This window comes from Orycteropus afer, unplaced genomic scaffold (assembly GCF_000298275.1).
Source record: "Orycteropus afer afer isolate SDZICR_OR568_19922 unplaced genomic scaffold, OryAfe1.0 scaffold00003, whole genome shotgun sequence".
Lineage (NCBI taxonomy): Eukaryota > Metazoa > Chordata > Mammalia > Tubulidentata > Orycteropodidae > Orycteropus > Orycteropus afer.
This window is the reverse complement of record NW_006921590.1, coordinates 27,661,924-27,682,165: the sequence shown is the minus strand read 5'-3', so window position 1 is coordinate 27,682,165 and position 20,242 is coordinate 27,661,924. Positions and strand designations below refer to the sequence as shown.

The following is a 20,242-nucleotide window of genomic DNA, read 5'->3' as shown; positions in this document are numbered from 1 at the left end:
TGAACCACCAGCCTTCTGGTTAGCAGTCAAGTGCCTTAGGCACTACGTTACCAGAGCTCCTTATTGTTTTAGTATTTGCTAAATATTTGTACTGGTCCTCTTTTTTATTTTGATGTGAAGGTTTATCATTTTTCTTTGTGGTTACTCTGTGATTTATAATTTTCTTCCCAAGTTTAGAAGAGTCTGTTCTATCTTGTAGTTGTCTTGACTTCCCTACCATTTAGAAGTTCTGTAACTGCACAATTTTTCCCCACTTCTTGGTTTGTAGTTGTCCTCATTTGTCAATTGATGTCCTTGGTTCCCTATTTACAATCTTATAGGCTTATTGATTTTGGATACTTCCAAAATTGGTTGGTTTCTGGGTTACATTATCATGTGTATTAATGGTCAGTTGTTGTTTGCTGTTGTTGATTCTCTGTCCAAAGGACTCCCTTTAGCATCTCTTGTAAGATTGGTCTAGTTTTAACAAATTCCCTTAATTTTTGCTTATCTGCAAATCTCCTAATTTCACCATCATATTTGAGGGACAATTTTGCTGGGTGTATAATTCTTGGTTGGAAATTTTTCTCTTTTTCAGGGTTTTATATATACCATCCCATTGTCTTCTCACCTGCATGATTTCTGCTGAGAAATCTGAGCTTAGTCTTATTGGTTGCCCCTTGTAGGTAATTTTTCGTTTTTCCTATGCTGCTTTCAGGATTCTTTCTTTGTCTTTGGTTTTGGTGAGTTTGATGATGATGTGTCTTGGGTGATTTTCTTTTGGGGTCTATCCTGTTTGGAGTTTATTGGACTTCTTTAATGGATATATTCTCATCTTTCATCATACCAGAAAATTCTCTTCCAACAAATCTTTGACAGTTTTCTCTGTGGTTTTACATGTGTCTTATTTTGTTATTTTGTTCTTGTATTGTCTTTTGAAATTGTTCTAGGATTTTCTCTCTGCTTTCCTTGATTTTGTCAGTGTTTTCCTTGATCTGCCTCTCAATTCATTGAAGGTACCTAAATATAATTCTTTTAAATTCCTTATCAGGGAGTTCCAGTGCTGCATCCTCCTCAGGGATGTGTTTTGGGTCCATATCCTGGTCCCTTGTTTCTCCTGCTTTATCTTGCTTCTTTGTGTGGATTGTGATGCTCTGTTGTCTCTGAGGCATTGACATTTTTGTGTTGATTGTATGTTGGAGTGACTTGCCCATGATTTTCGTTTTCTTTGTTTTGTTTGTATGTTATCTATGTAAGCAGGATACGGTGCTGTGCTCCTCTATTCAGTAGTTGGCAGCACTTTTACACTCACCACCTGTCTCCTTTCCTGTTATCAGCCTCCTATATGTCCCTCCCAGCCTTGGCAAATGGAGCCTATTCTTAGGTCCCTGGAATCTGAATGAGAATGCTGTCACTTTAAAATCCAAAATCCTCTTGTAAACATTCAAAATGGCTGTGCCCTTGGTCACTTTAAATATCCAAAATGGCCACCACTTGTAAACATTCAAAATGGTTTTACCCTTGGTCATTTTAAATATCCAAATGGCTGTTGCTTGTAAACAATAAAAATGGCTGCGTCCTTTAGACAGCCAAAAGATCACAGCTCAGGTTGTCTACCTCCTTGCTGTTTTTCTTCCTAGTCATAGACCACCAGCACAGTTGTCCCTGCAGCCCTTGGTGACCAAGGCTGATCTTTAGATCAATTCTCAGGTCCCAATACCACTTGGAAATATTCAGGCTGTTGATTCCATCAGAGTAGCTGACAGTCCACTGCTCTGACCATCTCCTTATTCACTGTTTTCACTCAGGTTTTTGCACTAGTTGGTGTCTAATCCATTTCTGTATACTTCCTTCCAAAGCTCAGGGCTCCAGGATTATCTTCTGTATCTCTGTCACTTGGTTTCTCTTTACTTTGTTGAAGAGGGTCTGTGTAGCTTGTCTGCCTATTCTGCCATCTCATAGGAAGTCCTCATTTTTTAATTCTTAAAATAGTAGAATTTCTACCTTTTTCAGTGAACTTTACTAAATAAAAGTGTACTGTTGGTAAATATGCACATTTTCTGGTTTTCTATGTGAAATGATAACAGTTAGTCTTGCTTCCTCTCCAACCCCAATCATTTCTAACACTAGCTACACATAGGCACATACAAGTACATAAACCAAAACCAAATGCACTGCTATCAAGTTGGATCTGACTTACAGCAAACCCTTCTTGGGTTTCCATGACTGTATCACTATGGAAGTAGATTGCCCAACCTTCCTTCCGAGGAGTGGCTGGTGGGTTTGAACCACCAGCCTTCTGGTTAGCAGTCAAATATCTTAGGCACTACTCCACCAGAGATCCTCACAAGCACATAGAGAGAAGTAAATTAGGGGTCATGAAACAATGTTAAGAGGTCAGTTAATCCATTCCCTTGAACTTCTTTTAATAAGTGTGTTTACTAAATATATACAAGAATATATTGAAATACACATTGTGAGAATTAAGTGACTATCCTAATATGAGTTTAAATTTTACCAACTTTTGTATTTTTAACCATAACCTACAGGTTATTGATACTAAGTTTATTTTGTTGTTTTTACTTTCCGTCTGTGACGAGCCCTGTATTTCCAAACCTTTGGTGAATGTCACCAGTTGGCTTGGAGTTTATCCTGAAGTCACGCATAGTGACTTAGCCTTTATTTTAAAACTGACTGCTGATGGCGTAGTGCCTAAGGCATTTGACTGCTAATCAGAAGGCTGATTTATCAATATAGTACCCTGCGACTAACTAGAATTGGAGAAGGAGAGGCTTGGAGGAGCCTAGAATTCTGTTTTGACCTAGATGACTGAATACACAGTGGAGTCACCAACCAAGAGAAGGAGGAAGACCGATCAGATCGGTGAGTAGGTAGGCCCTGCACTCAACCCTGAGCCTACACAAGAACCCTGGCCCTTCCACCTCCCAGTTGAGTGACCCAGATGGAGATATTTCAATTAGTCTGTGCCTCAGTTTCCTCACCAGCAAAATCAGAATGATAATATTACCTATCCTAGGTGATGTTTGTGATGATAACACAGGATATGAGGGCAGAGCTTTTAATATCATGCCTAGCATGTAGTAAATGCTCAGTAAATGTTAGCTCTTATTATTGTTTGTGTTTCTGGGTGGTGCAAACAGTTGACACACTTGGCTGACCAAAAAAAAAAAAAAAAAAAAAAGCCTGCACAGCTTTCAAGTTCTTCCATAGGAGAAATCATATTTTTGATGGAAAGGCACAGGACTGTTCATTAAAAGCCCTGGGTTTTAATTACTCAAACTTCTTGGAGTTTAGTATTCTCAAATTAGAGAGTCAGGCTGCAAATGTATAGAATCAATACCTACAAAATTGTCCTGAATTTACAATGTCTTTTCCATTCTTCAACCAACTTGAGTTTTCACAAATCCTTATCAAGAAGTTAGTTGGGTGCTGCTGTTCCTCTTTTACAAAGAAGAAATTGCAGAGAGTTGCTCAAGGTCAGGCATCTGAAGTGATAGTTGGCTCTCAGACCTAGGTTTTCTAACTTCAAATCTAGCCCTCCTAACATCACACTGTCTTTTAGTTCCAAGTTTCCTTTCAGGTATAAAAACTTGGGCACTCTAATCTGTCCCAACGTATTATCCAAGCTTAGTTTCACCATGTCTAACTATGAACTCCAGACACAGTAGGACTATCACACTGTATATTCATTGCACTGACATGGTTTTGTATTGCCTTCCTCTCCTTTCTTCTCTTCCTCCAAGGTCTGGTTCAAGTTCTGACTCTCTCCATGATTTAAATGGCATTCTTGTTATAGCCCCAAGTATGTTCCATTCTCTGAATTCCTCTAGCACATACGGTTTGTACTTGAAATCACTATCCACCATCTTGCATTATGCTCTTCAGGTGTCACACATGTTAATCTCCTTTCATCAAATGGATTATACATTAGGAAAGAAACTTGGCCTCATATTTCTCTACAGCACTTAACACAATTCTGGGAATATCCTTGGGTTGATTTCTTTTGTTAGATTTCTTAACTGAGGTTAAAGAGTTGTGTGTCCCCCAACTCCCCAATCTTGGTAAGTAGGTGGCTGGAAGTCAGGGATAGATAATTTTGTTTGTGAATCTCTCTCTCCTTCTCCCTCCCTTCCTCTTTTTTTTTTTTTCTCTCTTTCTTCTAATGGCACCTATATTTTCTACTAAACAAAAAACCAAACTGACTGCCACCAAGTTGGTCCCAACTCATAGCGACCCCTCCTTGGGTTCCCAAGGCAGTATCTCTATGGAAATATATTGCCCAGTCTTCCTACAGGTTCAAACCCACCAGCCTTCTGGTTAGCAATCTTAGGCACTATGCCACCAGAGCTCCTGTATTCTCTACTATGTAACTTAATTACTTACTATCTTTCAGGATTAAGGGTTAAGCTGTTACCTTGGTCTACATCGGCTAAATTTGGTACTGTTCTCCAATCTTTCTCTCTGCCGAAAAGGCTGGGACAAAAGTGATTTTTTTTTTTTTTTCCTTTTTTGGTGAGGGGGGGGAATCACTACCTCTTAAGAATGCTAATAAACATAATACTTCACTCCGGAGTCTGTGAAAGCAAGAGGCACAAATAAATTATCTAGTCTTTTTGGGAACCCTAGAAGAGTTGATTGGAATAGATTTACCTATAATGATTGACAAGATAAGGTTGTTTCCCAAAAGCATTTTGGATAAATTCCTAAGTCCTTAGATGCAGCCATTAAATCAAATTTCTAGTAGTACTGGGAGAGCAAAGAGGGCTGTGACCTATGCTAAAAGTCACTGAGCAAAAATCCATGTCCAGTAGCCACGCTGTCATCAACAGAAAGATGAGGTAGTCATATTTATTATGTAATTACAGGAGAATTAAGAGGGATTCCTTGTCTCAAACTATTTCCTTCATACAGCATTAAAGTCCACACCTAGGAGATTAATTAAATTACTTATTACTATTTTAAAAATACAACTTCCTCTTGAAAGGCTAATGAGTTCTTGGTCAGTTCTACTCTGGATAAATGAATGAGAGCATTTCTCTCAAATAGCCTCACTTATTGGCTCAGTTTATGGTATTCATTCCCAAACTTGGCTGCCCACTGGAACCATCTGGGGAGATTTAACTACTGGCGCCTGTGTCAAATCAGAGATTCTGATTTGTTATGGATTGTGTTCTAGGCCTGGGGATTTTAAAAACTCTCCTCAGGTGATAGAAATATGAAAAGTTTGAGGAATGGTTTATAGGAAAGAAAATTGCTCTGGGATGAGAATGGTCTTATTCTAATCCAGTAGTGATGTTGACCAGCTGTGTGACTTTGGGCCAGTTTTGTTTGTTATTTAACCTCTCTGTGCAGTTATCCAAGGAGCTCTGGTGGTGCAGTGGTTAAAATATTTGGTTGCTAACCAAAAGGTTGAACCCACCAGCTGCCCTGCAGGAGAAGATAAGGGACTGTGCTTCTGTAGAGATTTACAACCTTGGAGACCCTATAGGGCAGTTTTACTCTATTCTATAGGGTCACTGAGTTGGGATCGGCTTTTTGGCAGTGAATCTGACTCTTCATTGGGTCCTTATCTCACTAGCTGTAAAACAAAAACAATAATATTGTCCATTGAAGTGGGTAAATAAGATGATACATATAGTGTTGGGGAGCAGTTATGCATTCAAATCTTCCTTTCTTCTTTCCTTTAGCTAGGAATGGGGATTTTCACAGGGGTGGGGCAGATGTGGTATATGGGAAGAGAGATCTTGTTATATTCTGCAAGGAGAAAAAGCTTGTGTGGGACATGAAAAACCTGAGAAGCTGAAGGCAGAATACTGGGAGATTCATGTGTGTGTGTGTGTGTGTGTGTGTGTGTGTGTGTATGCAAAAATGGAGAGGAACAAATTGCCAAAAGTTGAAAGAGTGGCAAAACAAAGTGGATGAAAAGCGTCCAAACAGAGATTCTGTTCCTACTGTCTCTTCCCTAGTTTTGCCCACATCTTACATTGTCTTTTGCACCCTAAATTTGGGGAAAATTAAGACTACACAGTTTAGGGCATGTCCAGAGTCCTAATTCACAAGTACTGAACTGTCTTCCTTCCTCCTTCCAGGCCCAGGAGGAATCTCTCAGTTTTCACAATATACTGACCCCATCTTCAGAAATAGGCACTGTGTGCACTGGGATGGGTTGCCAGAGTAGGTTGGGATTCCAGACACTGATGCCCTCTGGGGGAAACAGAGCTGCAAGGTTCGTCATAGCACTCATCAAAGTCCGGTCAATGTCCGTGCTTCGAACATAAACCTAGAACAAGAAAAATCAAAGCAGAACTAACTGAGAGGGACTGTATTGTTTTTTCTTATGGAGCTGATGGGGTATTTGAGAAAGGACAGGCTCCACACAAATATTGGTAGACATTATAGTAGCATCATTGATGAAAGAATTTGTTAAATGAGATAATTAGTTACAAAAGAGGCCAACAGTTTAACTGACAAGAGGTTAATTAAGTGGTGGCTACTTGTCAAGCCCAAGTATTTAACATAGGCTTCCATGAAATTTTGCACTTATCACTACAAGTTTTTAGGAACAAAATATTGTACAAAGAAGAGTACATTTATAAACAAGAATTTTGCTTTGTATAAATTCTTTGGGAAAAAGGCAAAGGGCTTTTACATATGTACCATTATGTCAAATTCTTTCAAGGGTCAAGCTCTTAGCTCTCCAACTTGCCTGTTCACGTTTATAAGACTTATTCAAGAATTTTTCATATCTTTTCCGCAAATATTCTCCAAGTTCGTAATGCTGCTCCATCCCAACCTGAGGGTGGGGGGAAGCAAAAATTAGTGAAAGTAAATTCTATGAATCAAATTATTATAGAAATTTGTCTCATCTCTCCTCACTGTACATGAAGACTGAACAACTTATATTTTACTAGCCCCACAAAAACAACATCTATTTAAACAAAAAGAAGAGTTGTAAAGTTTAGTTGGTACTCCTTGAGGAAATTCACTTATCTTCATTAGCACTGAACATCACCTTGCACATAAAAAAAAACCAAACTCACTGTTGTCGAGTTGATTAGATTCACAGTCACCCCTCCTTAGGTTGGAAGTAGATTGCCCAATCTTCTTTCTGAGGAGTGGCTGGTGGGTTTGAACTGCCAAACTTCTGGCTAGCAGTCAAATGCCTTAGGCACTATTCCACCAGAGCTCCCACCTTGCACATAGCAGGTGATTGATAAATAGTTGGTGATTGGTCTGATTTAAGTAAATGGTTCATTTCTGGTGTGGTAGTGAGATCCTTATTAGTAAAGCATTCACAGGGGCTGGCTGACCACTTGGTGGGGATTCTGTAGACAAATTCAACCATCTGATAAGAGGTTGACTAAATGAATCTTAAGATCCTCTGGGTGCAATGGTTTTATTATCTATAGAGTTTATTACTGGTTCATAAAAAAATTAGAGCCTCATACCCAAATTGTGGTCTGTAGACAAAGCAGTATTGTCATTTCCTGAGAGCTTATTAAAAATCACATTCTTGGGGCCCACCTTTGACCTAAGGAGCTTGGGTGGTACACTGCCTAAGGTATTTGACTGTTCACCAGAAGGTTGGCAGTTCAAACCCACCAGCTGCTCTGTGGAAGGAAGATGGGTGTGGTAGTTAAGGTTGGGTGTCAACTTGGCTGGGCCTGGTTGAGTGGCTGGGTAGCTGGATGTAGTTATTCCCCATGGTGAGATTGGCAATCAGTTCCATGGTGGAATCTACTGGAGCAGCTGAGTAGCTGCTTTAGAGATGTGCTCTGCTTCCAGTGTATAAGAAGCAGTTTTGAGGAAGATCTGGAGCTTTTTGGCACACTTGAACCCTGCAAGTAGCCGAGTCATTGTTCAGCAGCCGCCATGCCCTGCCAATCTTGGGACTTTTTCTGGACTTGAATTAGTGGCCTGCCATGTTTTTTGGTAAGATCAGGACTCTGCCTTTTCATTTGTCAACCTTGGGTTTGTCAGGTTCAGCAGTCAGCAGTCATCTGAATGAAGAAAAGCCTCCAGCTTTAGTGGGCCAGGAACAGGAGGCAGAGCTGAAGCCAGCCTCTAGAGCCTGGCACTTTGAACTCAGACTTCAAGCCTCCAAAACTGTTAGAGAATAAACTCCTGTTTGTTCAAGCCATTCCATTTGTGGTCTATTCCTGTCAGAGCAGCACTGTTGTTGTTGTTGTAGTTTGCCTTGGGTTGGCCCCGACTCATAGCGACCCCTCCTTGGGTTTCCGAGGCAGTATCATTACGGAAGTAGGAATGCCCAACCTTCCTTCCGAGGAGTGGCTGGTGGGTTTGAACCGCCAGCCTTCTGGTTAGCAGTCAAGTGCCTTAGCCACTATGCTACCAGAGCAGCACTAGATAACCAAAACAATGGGGCAATCTACTTCCACAAAAATTAACTGCCTTGGAAACCCGACAGATTGCTTTGAGAAGCAGTGTTTTTTGTTTGTTTTTGACCCTTGATCTACTGAGCCGGAATCTTTGGGGAGGTGGAGCTCAGGAATCTATTTCTAACAAGCTCTCTGAGTGACTCTGGTGCACAGTAATCATTGAGAAGTGATGCATTAGCACAATGGTCCTCAAGCACTACTATGCATCAGAAGCAAAATTGTCTGAGGGTGCTTGTTGACATGCAAATATTTCAGTATATCCCCTAGAGATTCCAGCTTATTAGATCCTGGGGAGGGGGCGGTGCTGGAATCTGCATTCTAACAAGTGGCCAAGAAAGTCTGATGCAGGTGTTAGAGCACCATGCTTTCTCAAACACTACCTTAAAGTTTGTCTTTAATCCAGAGCCTCACCACAGCTTCATGAGTCAGATGTGGTGGTTGGGGCTACAGCTCAATCCCACTCACGCATTTGCTTGTCACACCTGGCCACCACTATGATCACTGCCCATCTAGGATGGAGAGTGAGAAAGGGATAAGGTGTTTCGAGGTTTGTGGGCTTCCTGGATGATCTGAGTAGCTGGAGAGGTACTCTGGGTCTAATTGTTGTTCTAATTTACAGCTCACTTTTGAGGAAATAGGAGCTCTGCTGGCATAGTGGCTAAGGCATTTGACCGCTAACCAGAAGGATGGTGGTTCAAACCCACTAGTCACTCCTCGGAAGGAAGATTGGGCAATCTACCTCCTTAGAGATATCACCTTGGAAACCCAAGTAGGGGTCGTTATGAGTCAGAATCGACTCAATGGGAGTGAGTTTTTTTTTTTTTTGTTGTTGTTGTTTCGTTTTTTGAGGAAATAGTCCTCTTCTGTATAAAAACAAAAGTTAAAAACTGAATCCATTGCTAATGAGTCAATTCTTACTCATAGCAACCCTATAGGGCACAATAGAACCTCTTCAAAGGGTTTTCTAGGCTATAAATCTTTATGGGAGCAGAATGCCACACAGGAGAGGATTACCCAATAAGCAAGGTAAGTACAGGCTTACCTGTGCTTGCTAACTAATCTGTAGTGGACAATTAACACATTTTTTTTTTTTTTTTTACTACATCAAAGAATCTTCTTCTAGGTATGGTGGCATCTCTCTCTCCCAACCCCACAGCACTTTCCTACAGAGTCAGAGCCTCTTCAAATTTACAATCCCTGACAAGGACAGAGTAAAGAATTCTGGTGGTGCAGTGCCCAGGGCATTTGACTGCTAACCAGAGGTCAGCAGTTCAAGCCCACCAGCTGCTCTGTGGAAGGAAGATGAGGGAATCTATTTCCATAAAATTTACCACCTTGGAAACCCAAAGGGGGCTGCTGTGAGTCAGAATGAACTTGATGGCAGTCGGTTTGGTTATCTCTTTTGACAAGGATGGAGGACTCGGTAAACAAGGTAATCCACCTCTGCCAGTGCCACATCTTTCTCCTGTGGACCAGCTAGTGGGTTTGAAAAAGCTACTGACCTTTTGATTAGTAGCTAAGCACTTAACCACTGTGCCACCAGGAGTCCTTCTTCTCTATAGAGGAATGTGGTATTCAAACTTTAATGTGCACAGATTTGCCAAAAGGTTTCATCTAAACACAGGATGCTGTTGCCAACCTGAGAATTTCTGATTCAGTGGGTCTGGGGTGGGGCAAGAATTTACATTTCTGACAGGTTCTCAGGTGATGTGATATGGCTGGTCTATGGAACCACTCTTTGAAAATTTTTCATCTAGAGATGCATCACCTCATCATTATAGAGATTGGAGGTACTTGGCCCAGCGAAGTAATTTGAGCTCTGGTCTATTGTTACATCAAAAATAGTCCATGTGAACCAGAGACACTGATTGGCAAATGAGGACAACTACAAACCAGGAAGAGGAAAAAAATTGTGTCATTACAGAACTTCTAAATGGCAGGGAAGTCAAGACAACTGCAAGATAGAACAGACTGTTCTAAACTTGGGAAGAAAATTATAAATCACAGGGTAACCTCAAAGAAAAATGATAAACCTTCACATCAAAATAAAAAAGAGGACCAGCACAAATATTTAGCAAATGCTAAAACAATAGTAATGAAGGAAGTGATAACATGATTCATAAACAAAATGAGTTCAGCACAGAAAATTATACAGAACAAAGAAATCAGCAACACCACGAAAAAGCACATAATGAATTGACAGCAACAAATTCATACTTGTCTATAATTACACTGCCAAAAGAGCAAAAAGAGAACCTACAGATTGGGAAAAAATATTTGGCAATGACATATCTGACAGGGACTTAAAATGTATAGAAAATAAAATTTATAGAAAATTTAAAACCAACACCTCAACAACAAAAAGATTAACAATCCAATTCAAAAATGGGCAGAAGACATGAATAGACACTTCACCAAGCAGGATATTCAGGCGGCCAACCAATACATGAACAAATGCTCATGATCATTGGCTATCAGAGAGATGCCAATCAAACCAACAATGAGATACCACCTCATGCCAGCACTAATGGCAAAGTTCAACAAGACAGAAAATAACAAATGCTGATGAGGATATGGAGTAATTGGGACTCTCATACACTGCTGGTGGGACTGTCAAATGATACAACCACTCTGGAAACCAGTATGGTAAGTCCTTAAAAAGCTGGAATAAGAAATACCATTTGACTCAGCAATCCCATGACTAGGTATATATCCTAAAGAAGTGAGAGCCAGGACAAGAAGAGATCTATGCATGCCCATGTTCATAGCCACACTATTTACAATAGCAAAAAGATGGAAACAACCTACCTGCTCATCAACAGAAGAATGGATAACCAAACAATGGTCCACACACACAATGGAATACTATGCAACACTAAAGAGTTATGTAGGAGCTCTGGTAACATAGTGCCTAAGGCACTTGACTGCTATTCAGAAGGCTGGTGGTTCAAACCCACCAGCTACTCCTCAGAAGGAAGATGGGGCAATCTACTTCAATAGTGATACTGCCTCGGAAACCCAAGGAGGGGTCATATGAGTCAGGTCTGACTCGACGGCACATAACAATAACAAAGAATTATGTAGAGTCTGCAAAACACCACATAACATGGATAAACTTGGAGGACATTATGCTGAGTGAAATAAGTCAATCACAGAAGGACAAATATAGTATTAGTTCATTATTGTAAAAAGTCAAGGAAAAGTTCATATATGGAAGGAAACTTTCTTTGTTGCTTACCAGGGGCAGGAGGAGAGGAGAGGGAACACTGGGGGAAAAAATGCATTGACCCATGTCAAAAAAATAATGTTATCTTAAAAAAAAAAAAGAAAAAGAATGCTCCATGTACCAGCTGCATCAACATCACTTGGTAGTTTGCTAGAAATGCAGAATCTCAGGTCTCATGTCAAACCTGTTAAGTCAGAACCTGCATTTTAGTAAGATTTTCAAGTGATTCATTTGCACATGGAAATTTGAAGAACACTGCTCTAGAAAAATCTGATGGCTAGTTAAGAACTCCCAGAAGAATCCAAATCTTACAGTCCAGAAGAATCTTTTTACCTTATTGGAAAACAGAGCAGAAGAACCAGGGTCTCTAAGAGACATAGGTATCAAGAAGCAAATCTGAAGTTTTATAACACTTTTCTCATTGAAAGAGCCAGAATCTCGATAGGCTTTAGTGGGAAATGCTGTGACCTGGAAGACAGAAGATGCTGACCTCAAATAACCTCTCTGAGTTCAGTTTCTTGTCTAGGAAACATTGGGTTGAGTTAGGGCAGTACTTCTCAGCCTTGGTTACACATTAGAATCAAGAGACAAATTGAGGAGTGTCTAAAAATTCCAATGCCCAGGACACACGCTGCACCAATTAAATAAGACTCTCCTAGACAGGCATCGGGAGCTCTGGTGGCATAGTGCCTGAGGCATTTATATGACTCCTAACCAGAAGGCAGGTGGTTCAAACCCACCAGCCACTCGGAGGAAGGAAGATTGGGAAATCTATTTCTACTATAGATACTATACTATAGATATTGCCTCGGAAACCTAAGGAGCGGTCGCTATGAGTTGGATCCGACTCGATGGCAGTGAGTTTGGTTTTGGTTAGACAGACATCAATATTTTTTACTCTAAATAATTCCAATGTTTAGCCAAGATTAAAACCCACAGTTTTGGAGACATCAACTCTAAACATTCTATGACATTATCTTAAGGTATTTAAATGGTGCTTTTGGACTGAGCAGAAGCAAAACACCTGATCTGTGACTCCAAATAGAAGAGTTGTCCACTCTTACAAGTCAAGGTGGATAGAGGAAAAAAAAAAAAAACACTGCAACGGTGGCAGCAGATGCCTTCTTTACCCAGTTCACTTCCTCCTCATGTGCTCTGTAAGAGGTGGGAAGCCCTGTGTTTATCTGATAATTTATCAGGAAGGCTAATCCAAATATATTTAGCTGACAAGAAATCAAATTCTGTTACCAGCACTTTCAGAGGAATCAGGCTTTCCCAACCCTGTTGATTTAGCTTACTGAACACAAGACTATTTTATACTTGCTCCAGTAAATCTAGTTTGTAAGTACCTCTTTGCTCTCTTAGCATCTCTAAGCTCATATATTCTTTTCATATCATTTAAGTTTTAATAAAGCCAACAGAGTAATAAATATCGAAACAAACAACTCTATACACATTTCTCCTGGAGACTTATCCACAGCCTTTAGCTGAAAATCCAACATACCTGTGTGAGTTGGCCAAATCCTTGGGGCCATGCGGATTCTTTAATGGGGTCGTTAGGAAAGGTTTCAATGGGACTTCGGTCTCCATGTCGAAACAACTGGAAACAGATGTTAGACAGAAATGTGTTAAATTTTGTCTGCTCATTATAATAGATCTTTTATTAAACCACTGGTTCTCAGATGGGCTGCTCATTGGAATCACCTGGGGACTTAAAAAATTCCAAGGACTGGGTGCCCCTCTAGGGTTTTTGGATTAATTAGTCTGGATTGCAGCCAGGGTATGAGGATTTTTAAAACCTCGCTGGGTAAATCTAAGTTTAAGAATACTGTTCTAAGCTCACTACCATTCCCTTTGTGTTTTAGGTAATATAAGAATCAAGATGATTAACCCATTAGAAGGCAGGCATAACACACATACATCAGGAGGAACATAAACCTTGTCAAGATCATTTCATTGCAGGCAAACTCTGATGAACAGTATCCCACCCTTAATTATGGCCATAGCAATAATGGCTTTAAACTGTTTTTACATAAAATAAAACTGTAGCTTTTAAATGCAAGTATTTTTCTTCAAGAAAGATGCCTACAGTTTGGTTACCATTTTGAGCCAATGATTTGTTAGTTTTCAAGGGGACAGAAGCGAAGGAATTGTGGGAGATTGGACAAACTAATTCTCAATACTTGAAGAGTGTACTTTTAGATTTGCATGCATGTCATGTTATCTTGATTGCACATTTTACTCTTTGGGAAGAGTAGTCTGGACTTCTGAAACCTTGGTACTTAAATTCTAATATGCTTTCTGAATTGAATGCCAAGCCAAACACATAGTTGTTTTATTAGTAAAAGATGAGAAAAACACTCAAGTGGAAGATGAAGTCTTCATTGATGTCAGCAAACTTTTAAATAGAAAGGAGGGCTATGCAACACCTTGCTTTACCTGAGATTTACCACCCCTGTCACTTAAGCTTCCTGGCAAAGATACTCATTTGGAAAAGGAAACCAAGATGCTGCTCTTCTGAAATCCTGTAAAGCAATTCAGTACACACTGAATAAGAAACCATCTAAAACTTTAGTCATGCATGAGGTGTGATTCTAGGAAAGTAGAAGATGGTTCTAGGGCCTGAGTTGTGTCCCTGGTGTCTGAAGAAAACTGTTCTTTGGTCCCCTAAACTGGTGAGAAATTAAAACCTCAGGAAAACAGGCTATAGAAAGCAGAGGCACAAGGGTACAGTGCATCTTATGAAATCACTTTAGTCAGATAAGGAATAACTGCGATAAGCGATCCACTCATGAAGGGAAGAATAGTTGTGTATTCTCTGGTGACTATTCATTGTTACTAGTCACTAGAGGTGCCTTAACTCTGGTGGCGCAGTGCCTAAGGCATTTGCCTGTTAACCAGAAGGTTGAGAGTTCAAACCCACCAGCCACTCTGAGGACAGAAGATGGGGCAATCTATTTTCATAAAGATTTACTGCCTCAGAAATCCAGGGGTGTCACTATGAATCAGAATCAACTCAATGGCACTGGGTTTGGTTTTGGTTAGAGGTGCCTTGGTCATGATCAGAACTTATCAAGGATAATCCTAATGCCCCACCACTCTTCTGTCAGTTTGTCGTACTGTGGTGGCTTGCATGTTGCTGTGAAGCTCAAGGCTATGCCACCGGTATATTTCAATACCAGTAAGGTCACCAAGGTGGACAGGTTTCAGTGGAGCTTCCAGGCTAAGAAAGACTTGGAAGAAGGAAGGGGATATCCACTTCTTAAAGAATTGGCCAGTGAAAATCTTCTGAATAGCAGTGACTACTATCTCATATATTACTGGAAAACTTTATGCATACCCCTAAAACACTGTCCAATAGAGTGCCAGAAGATGAGCTCCTGAGGTTGGAAGGCACTCAAAATAGGACTGGGGAAGAGCTGCTTCCTCAGAGTAGAGTCAATCTGAATGAAAGATATAGATGGAGTAAAGCTTTCAGGACCCCAATTTGCTGATGTGGCATGATTCAAAATGAGAAGAAACAGCTGCAAACATCCATTAATAATTGGAACATGGAATGTATGAAGTAGGAATCTAGGAAAATTGGAAGTTGTCAAAAATGAAGTGTAATGCATAAAGATCTATATCCTAGGCATTAGCGAGCTAAAATCAACTGGTTTTGGTCATTTTGGATCAGACAACTACATGATCTACTATGCCAGGAATGACAAATTGAAGAGGAATGGTGTGGCATTCAACATCACAAAGAATGTTTCAAGATCTATCCTGAAGTATGATGCTGTCAGCAATGGATAATATCCATACGCTTACAAGGAAGACCAGTTAATACTACCATTATTCAAATTTATGCACCAACCACCAAAGCCAAAGATGAGGAACTGAAGATTTTTACTAACTTCTGCAGTCTGAAATTGACCAAACATGCAATAAAGATGTGTTGATTATTATTGCTGATTGGAATGCAAAAGTTGGAAACAAAGAAGAATCACTAGTAGTTGGAAAATATGGCTAATACTTGGTGATAGAAATGATGTTGGATATCACATGACAGAATTTTGCAAGACCAGTGACTTATTCATAGCAAATACCTTTTTTCAACAACATAAATGGTGGCTATACATGTGAACTTCACCAGATGGCATACACAGGAATCAGTTCGACCACATCTGTGGAGCATGGCAATGGAGAAGCTCAATATCTTCAGCCAAAACAAGGCCAGAAGTTGACTGTGGAATGGACCATTAACTGCTCATAGGCAAGTTCAACTTGAAGCTGAAGAAAATTGAAGCAAGTCCACGAGAGCCAAAATATGACCTTGATTTTACCCCTCCTGAATTTAGAGACCATCTAAAGAGTAGATTTGATGCACTGAACATCAATGACTGAAAACCAGAGGAACTGTGGGATGACATCAAGAACATCATCCATGAGGAAAGAAAAAGGTCATTCAAAAGACAGGAAAGGAAGAAAAGACCAAAATGGATGTCAGAAGAGACTCTGAAACTTGTTCTTGAACAGAGAGTAACGAAAGTAAGTGGAAGAAATGACAAGATAAAAGAGCCAAACAGAAGATTTCAAAGAACATCATGAGAAGACAATGTTAATTATTATAATAAAATGTGCAAAGACTTGGAGTTAGATAACCGAAAGGGAAGAACATGCTTCGCATTTCTCAAGCTGAAAGAACTAAGAAAAAAATCCAAGTTTCGAGTTGCAATATTGAAAGATTCTATGGGCAAAATATTAAATGATGCAGGAAAAATCAAAAGATTGGTGGAATACACAAAGTCACTGTACCAAAAAGAATTGGTCGATCTTCATCCATTTCAGAAGGTGGCATATGATCAAGAACCAATGGTATTGAATGAAGTTAAGCCTGCACTGAAGGTAGTGGTGAAAAACAAATCTCCAGGAATTGATGGAATACCCATTTAGATGTTCAACAAATGGATGCTGTGCTGGAGGCACTCACTTGGCTATGTCAAGAAATTTGGAAGATGGCTACCTGGCCAACTGACTAGAAGAGATCTATATTTGTATCCATTCCAAAGAAAGGTGATCCCACACAATGTGAAAATTATCGAACAATATCATTAATATCACACACAAGTAAAATCTTACTGAAGACAATTCAAAATGGTTGCAGCAATATATTGACTGAGAACTTCCAGAAATGCAAGCTGGATTCAGAAGAGGACATGGAACGAGAGATATCATTGCTGATGCCAGATGGATCTTCGCTGAAAGCGAAGAATACCAGAAAGATATTTACTTGTGTTTTACTGACTATGCAAAAGCATTTGATTGTGTGGATCATAACAAATTATGGATAACACTGAGAAGAATGGGAATTCCAGAATACTTAATTGTGCTCATGAGGAACCTGTACATAGACCAGGAGGCTGTCATTTGAACAGAACAAGTGGGCATGGTTTCAAATTGAGGAGGGAGTGTATCAGGGTGGTATCCTTTCATGATATTTATTCAATCTGTATGCAGAGCAAATAATCCAAGAAGCTGGACTATGTGAAGAAGAATGTGGCATCAGAATTGGAGGAAGACTCATTATTAATTTGCGATATGCAGATGATGCAACTTTGCTTCCTGAAAGCGAAGATGACTTGAAGCACTTACTGGTAAAGATTAAAGACTACAGTGTGCAGTATGGATTACACATCAACATAAAAAAAAATCTTCATAACTGGACCAATAAACAGTATCATGATGGATGGAGAAGAGACTGAAGTTGTCAAATATTTCAGGTTACTTGGTTCCACAGTCAACACCCATGAAAGCAGCAGTCAAGACATCAGACAATTTATTGCATTGGGCAAATCTGCTGCAAAAGACCTCTTTCAAGTGCTGAAGAGCAAAGATCTCCTTGAAGACTAAGGTGCACCTAACCCAAGCCATGGTATATTCAATCACCTCATATGCATGTGAGAGCTGGACAATGAATAAGGAAGACCGAAGAAGAGTTGATGCTTTTGAGTTGTGGTACTAGAGAAGAATACTGACAGTACTATGGACTGCCATAAGAATTAACAAATCTGTCCTGGAAGAAAAGTAGCTGGAATGTTCCTTGGAAGCAAGAATGACCAGATTTCATCTCATCTACTTTGGTCATGTTGTCAGAAGGAACCATTCCTTGGAAAAGGGTATCATGCTTGGTAAAGTGGAGGCTCAACAAAAAAGGGGAAGACCCTCAACACGATGGATTGACACAGTGGCTGCAACAATGGGCACTGGTATTGCAAGGATTGTGGGGCTGGCACAGGACTGGGCATTGTTTCGATCTGTTGTATGTAGGGTTGGTACACGTCAGAGCCGACTCGATGGCACCTAACAACAACCACAGCAATCCTAATGCCTGTCTTTCCACAATCAAAGCACATTTGAAGCTATCTAGATGCCAGGTAGGCATTGATAGTTCAGTGGTAGAATTCTGACCTAGTATGTGGGAGACCTGGTGTGATTCCAGGCCAATGCACTTCATGTGCAGTCACTACCCGTCTGTCACTGAAGGCTTGTGTGTTGCTATGCTACTGAACAGATTTCAGCAGACTCCTGACCTAAGACAGACTTGGAAGGCCTGGTGATTTATTTATAAAAATTAGCCAGTGAAAACCTTATGGATAACAATGGTCAGATCTGCAACGTAATTGTGTAACATTTTATTCAGCCGTACATGGGGTTGCCAGGAGTCCGGGGCCTACTGGAAGGCAGCTAAAAATGTAGATCCCAGGTAATTGTGCAAAATACGTTCCCAGATATGAGTTACTAAAGTTGTTACATAGTTCCAGGCAATTACAGACCCTACATTGTTTATTTTCCAGGGTTTCCCACCCACAGCACTACCAACATTTTGGGTCAGATAATTCTTTGTTGTGGAGGGATGTCCTGTGCATTGTAAGATGTCCAGCATGCCTGGCCTCTACCTATTAGCTGCCAGTGGCATTCCCCCAGTTGTAACAACCAAAAATATCTTAAAAAACAAACAAAAAAGACCAAAAAAAAAAAAAAACCCTCCAAACTCACTGCCATTAAGTCAATTCTGACTCACAGCAACCTCCATTGGATTTTCAAGGTGGTAAATCTTTATGGAATAGTTTGCCTCATTTTCTTTCCACAGAGTGGCTGGTGGGTTTGAACAGCCAACCTTCTGGCAGACATTGCTAAATGTCCAGTGGGGGACAAAAATTACCCCCAGTCGAGAATCATTGAATTAGACAAAGAGAAATCAGAAGAGAGACCTTCTAATAAAATAAATGACAATGCTTCCTATAAGCCCACAACCACAACAACAGCTCCTCAACATTTTTGAACACTTGCTTTGTCCCAGAAACTGTGCAAAGTGTTTCCCACTCATTTAATTCTCTCACCAGTTCTACAAGGTAATTATTATTATCTCCATTTCACAAATCAGGAAATTGACCTTAGTTAAGTGACCTGCCCAACGTCACACAGTTTGTAAATGGCAGAGCTGGGATTCAAACACAGACACAAAAATGTGTCCCTCCAAAGCCCAAATACTAACCACAGGTAGTAGGTTCATTTCTCTATGCTAAAGCACATCCCTCAAACTCCCATCGCCTAAATCTGGACAATCTAGGACTTGGAGTTTTCCTTTTAAACTCTATTTCATGTATTCCATTTCTCTATGATTTGAAGGGTTTGTTGCTTTGTTTTACATCAGAAGAAACCAAAACCTTGAGGTAAGAAACAAGCCTGAAGGCACCGTGAACTATTGCAGTATTTACAAACATAAAATGAAGGTTAGGCAAATAAATGGCAGGATTGCCTGGGGAGAGAAAACAAGTGTGGTCACCTTAGAGGAGCATGTTTTGAGGAACAGATCCCTGGAACATAACGAGATTTGGGGCCGGCTTTCTCACTCTGTCCCTACAGGTCAGAAATAATTGCAATCCCCTTAATTTCATTAGGTTGTGAGGGTTTCTGAAGTAATGGCTCAGTCATGCTGTGAGTGCCACAGAAACACTTACCAAACCATCCCCCATTCTGGTGCCGGAAATCAAAGTGTACATGTGTATGTACACGTGTGTGCTCATGCACATTCACATGCAGACACACTTAGAGGGAAATCCCAGTACAGCCATTCTTGAACTGGAGTGCTTAGACTCAACTAGGCATTCTGTGGTAGGACAATGTCTTTAACTGTTGCTCTGCCAAATTTATAATCTCTTTGTCAGCCCAGCAATTATACTCTATGAGATCCTTTAAAACAAAACAAAGAAATCAAACCAATTGTCATCAAGCCAAATCTGACTCATGGCAACCCCATGTGTGTCAGAGTAGAATTGTGCTCCATAAGGGTTTCCAGTGGCTGATTTTTTTGGGGTAGGCTGTCAGTCCTTTCTTCAGAGGCACCTCTGGGTGGACCAGCACTGCCACCCTTTCAGTTAACAACCAAGCTTCTAACCATTTGCGCCACTCACAGACTTTATAATATCCTTTGTTGTTGTTGTGTGCCGTGAGTTGGACCTGACTCGTAGTGACCCCTCCTTCGGTTTCCGAGGCAGTATCACTATGGAAGTAGATTGCCCCATCTTCCTTCTGAGGAGTGGCTGGTGGGTTTGAACCGCCAGCCTTCTGGTTA

The 20,242-nt window shown here is 40.3% G+C and overlaps 1 protein-coding gene across 1 annotated transcript in view; it reads right to left on the bottom strand.

Annotated features, from left to right (window-relative positions):
- The window catches only part of ACP3 (acid phosphatase 3), an 82,453-nt gene that overhangs the window by 43,678 nt on the left and 18,533 nt on the right, over window positions 1–20,242 (bottom strand). The window contains exons 2-4 of the mRNA XM_007937446.1: window positions 13,130–13,225; window positions 6,707–6,793; window positions 6,128–6,280 (exon numbers count right to left, since the gene is read on the bottom strand). Coding sequence (XP_007935637.1) covers window positions 6,128–6,280; window positions 6,707–6,793; window positions 13,130–13,225 — 336 coding nt within the window. The remainder of the gene's footprint in view (window positions 1–6,127; window positions 6,281–6,706; window positions 6,794–13,129; window positions 13,226–20,242) is intronic.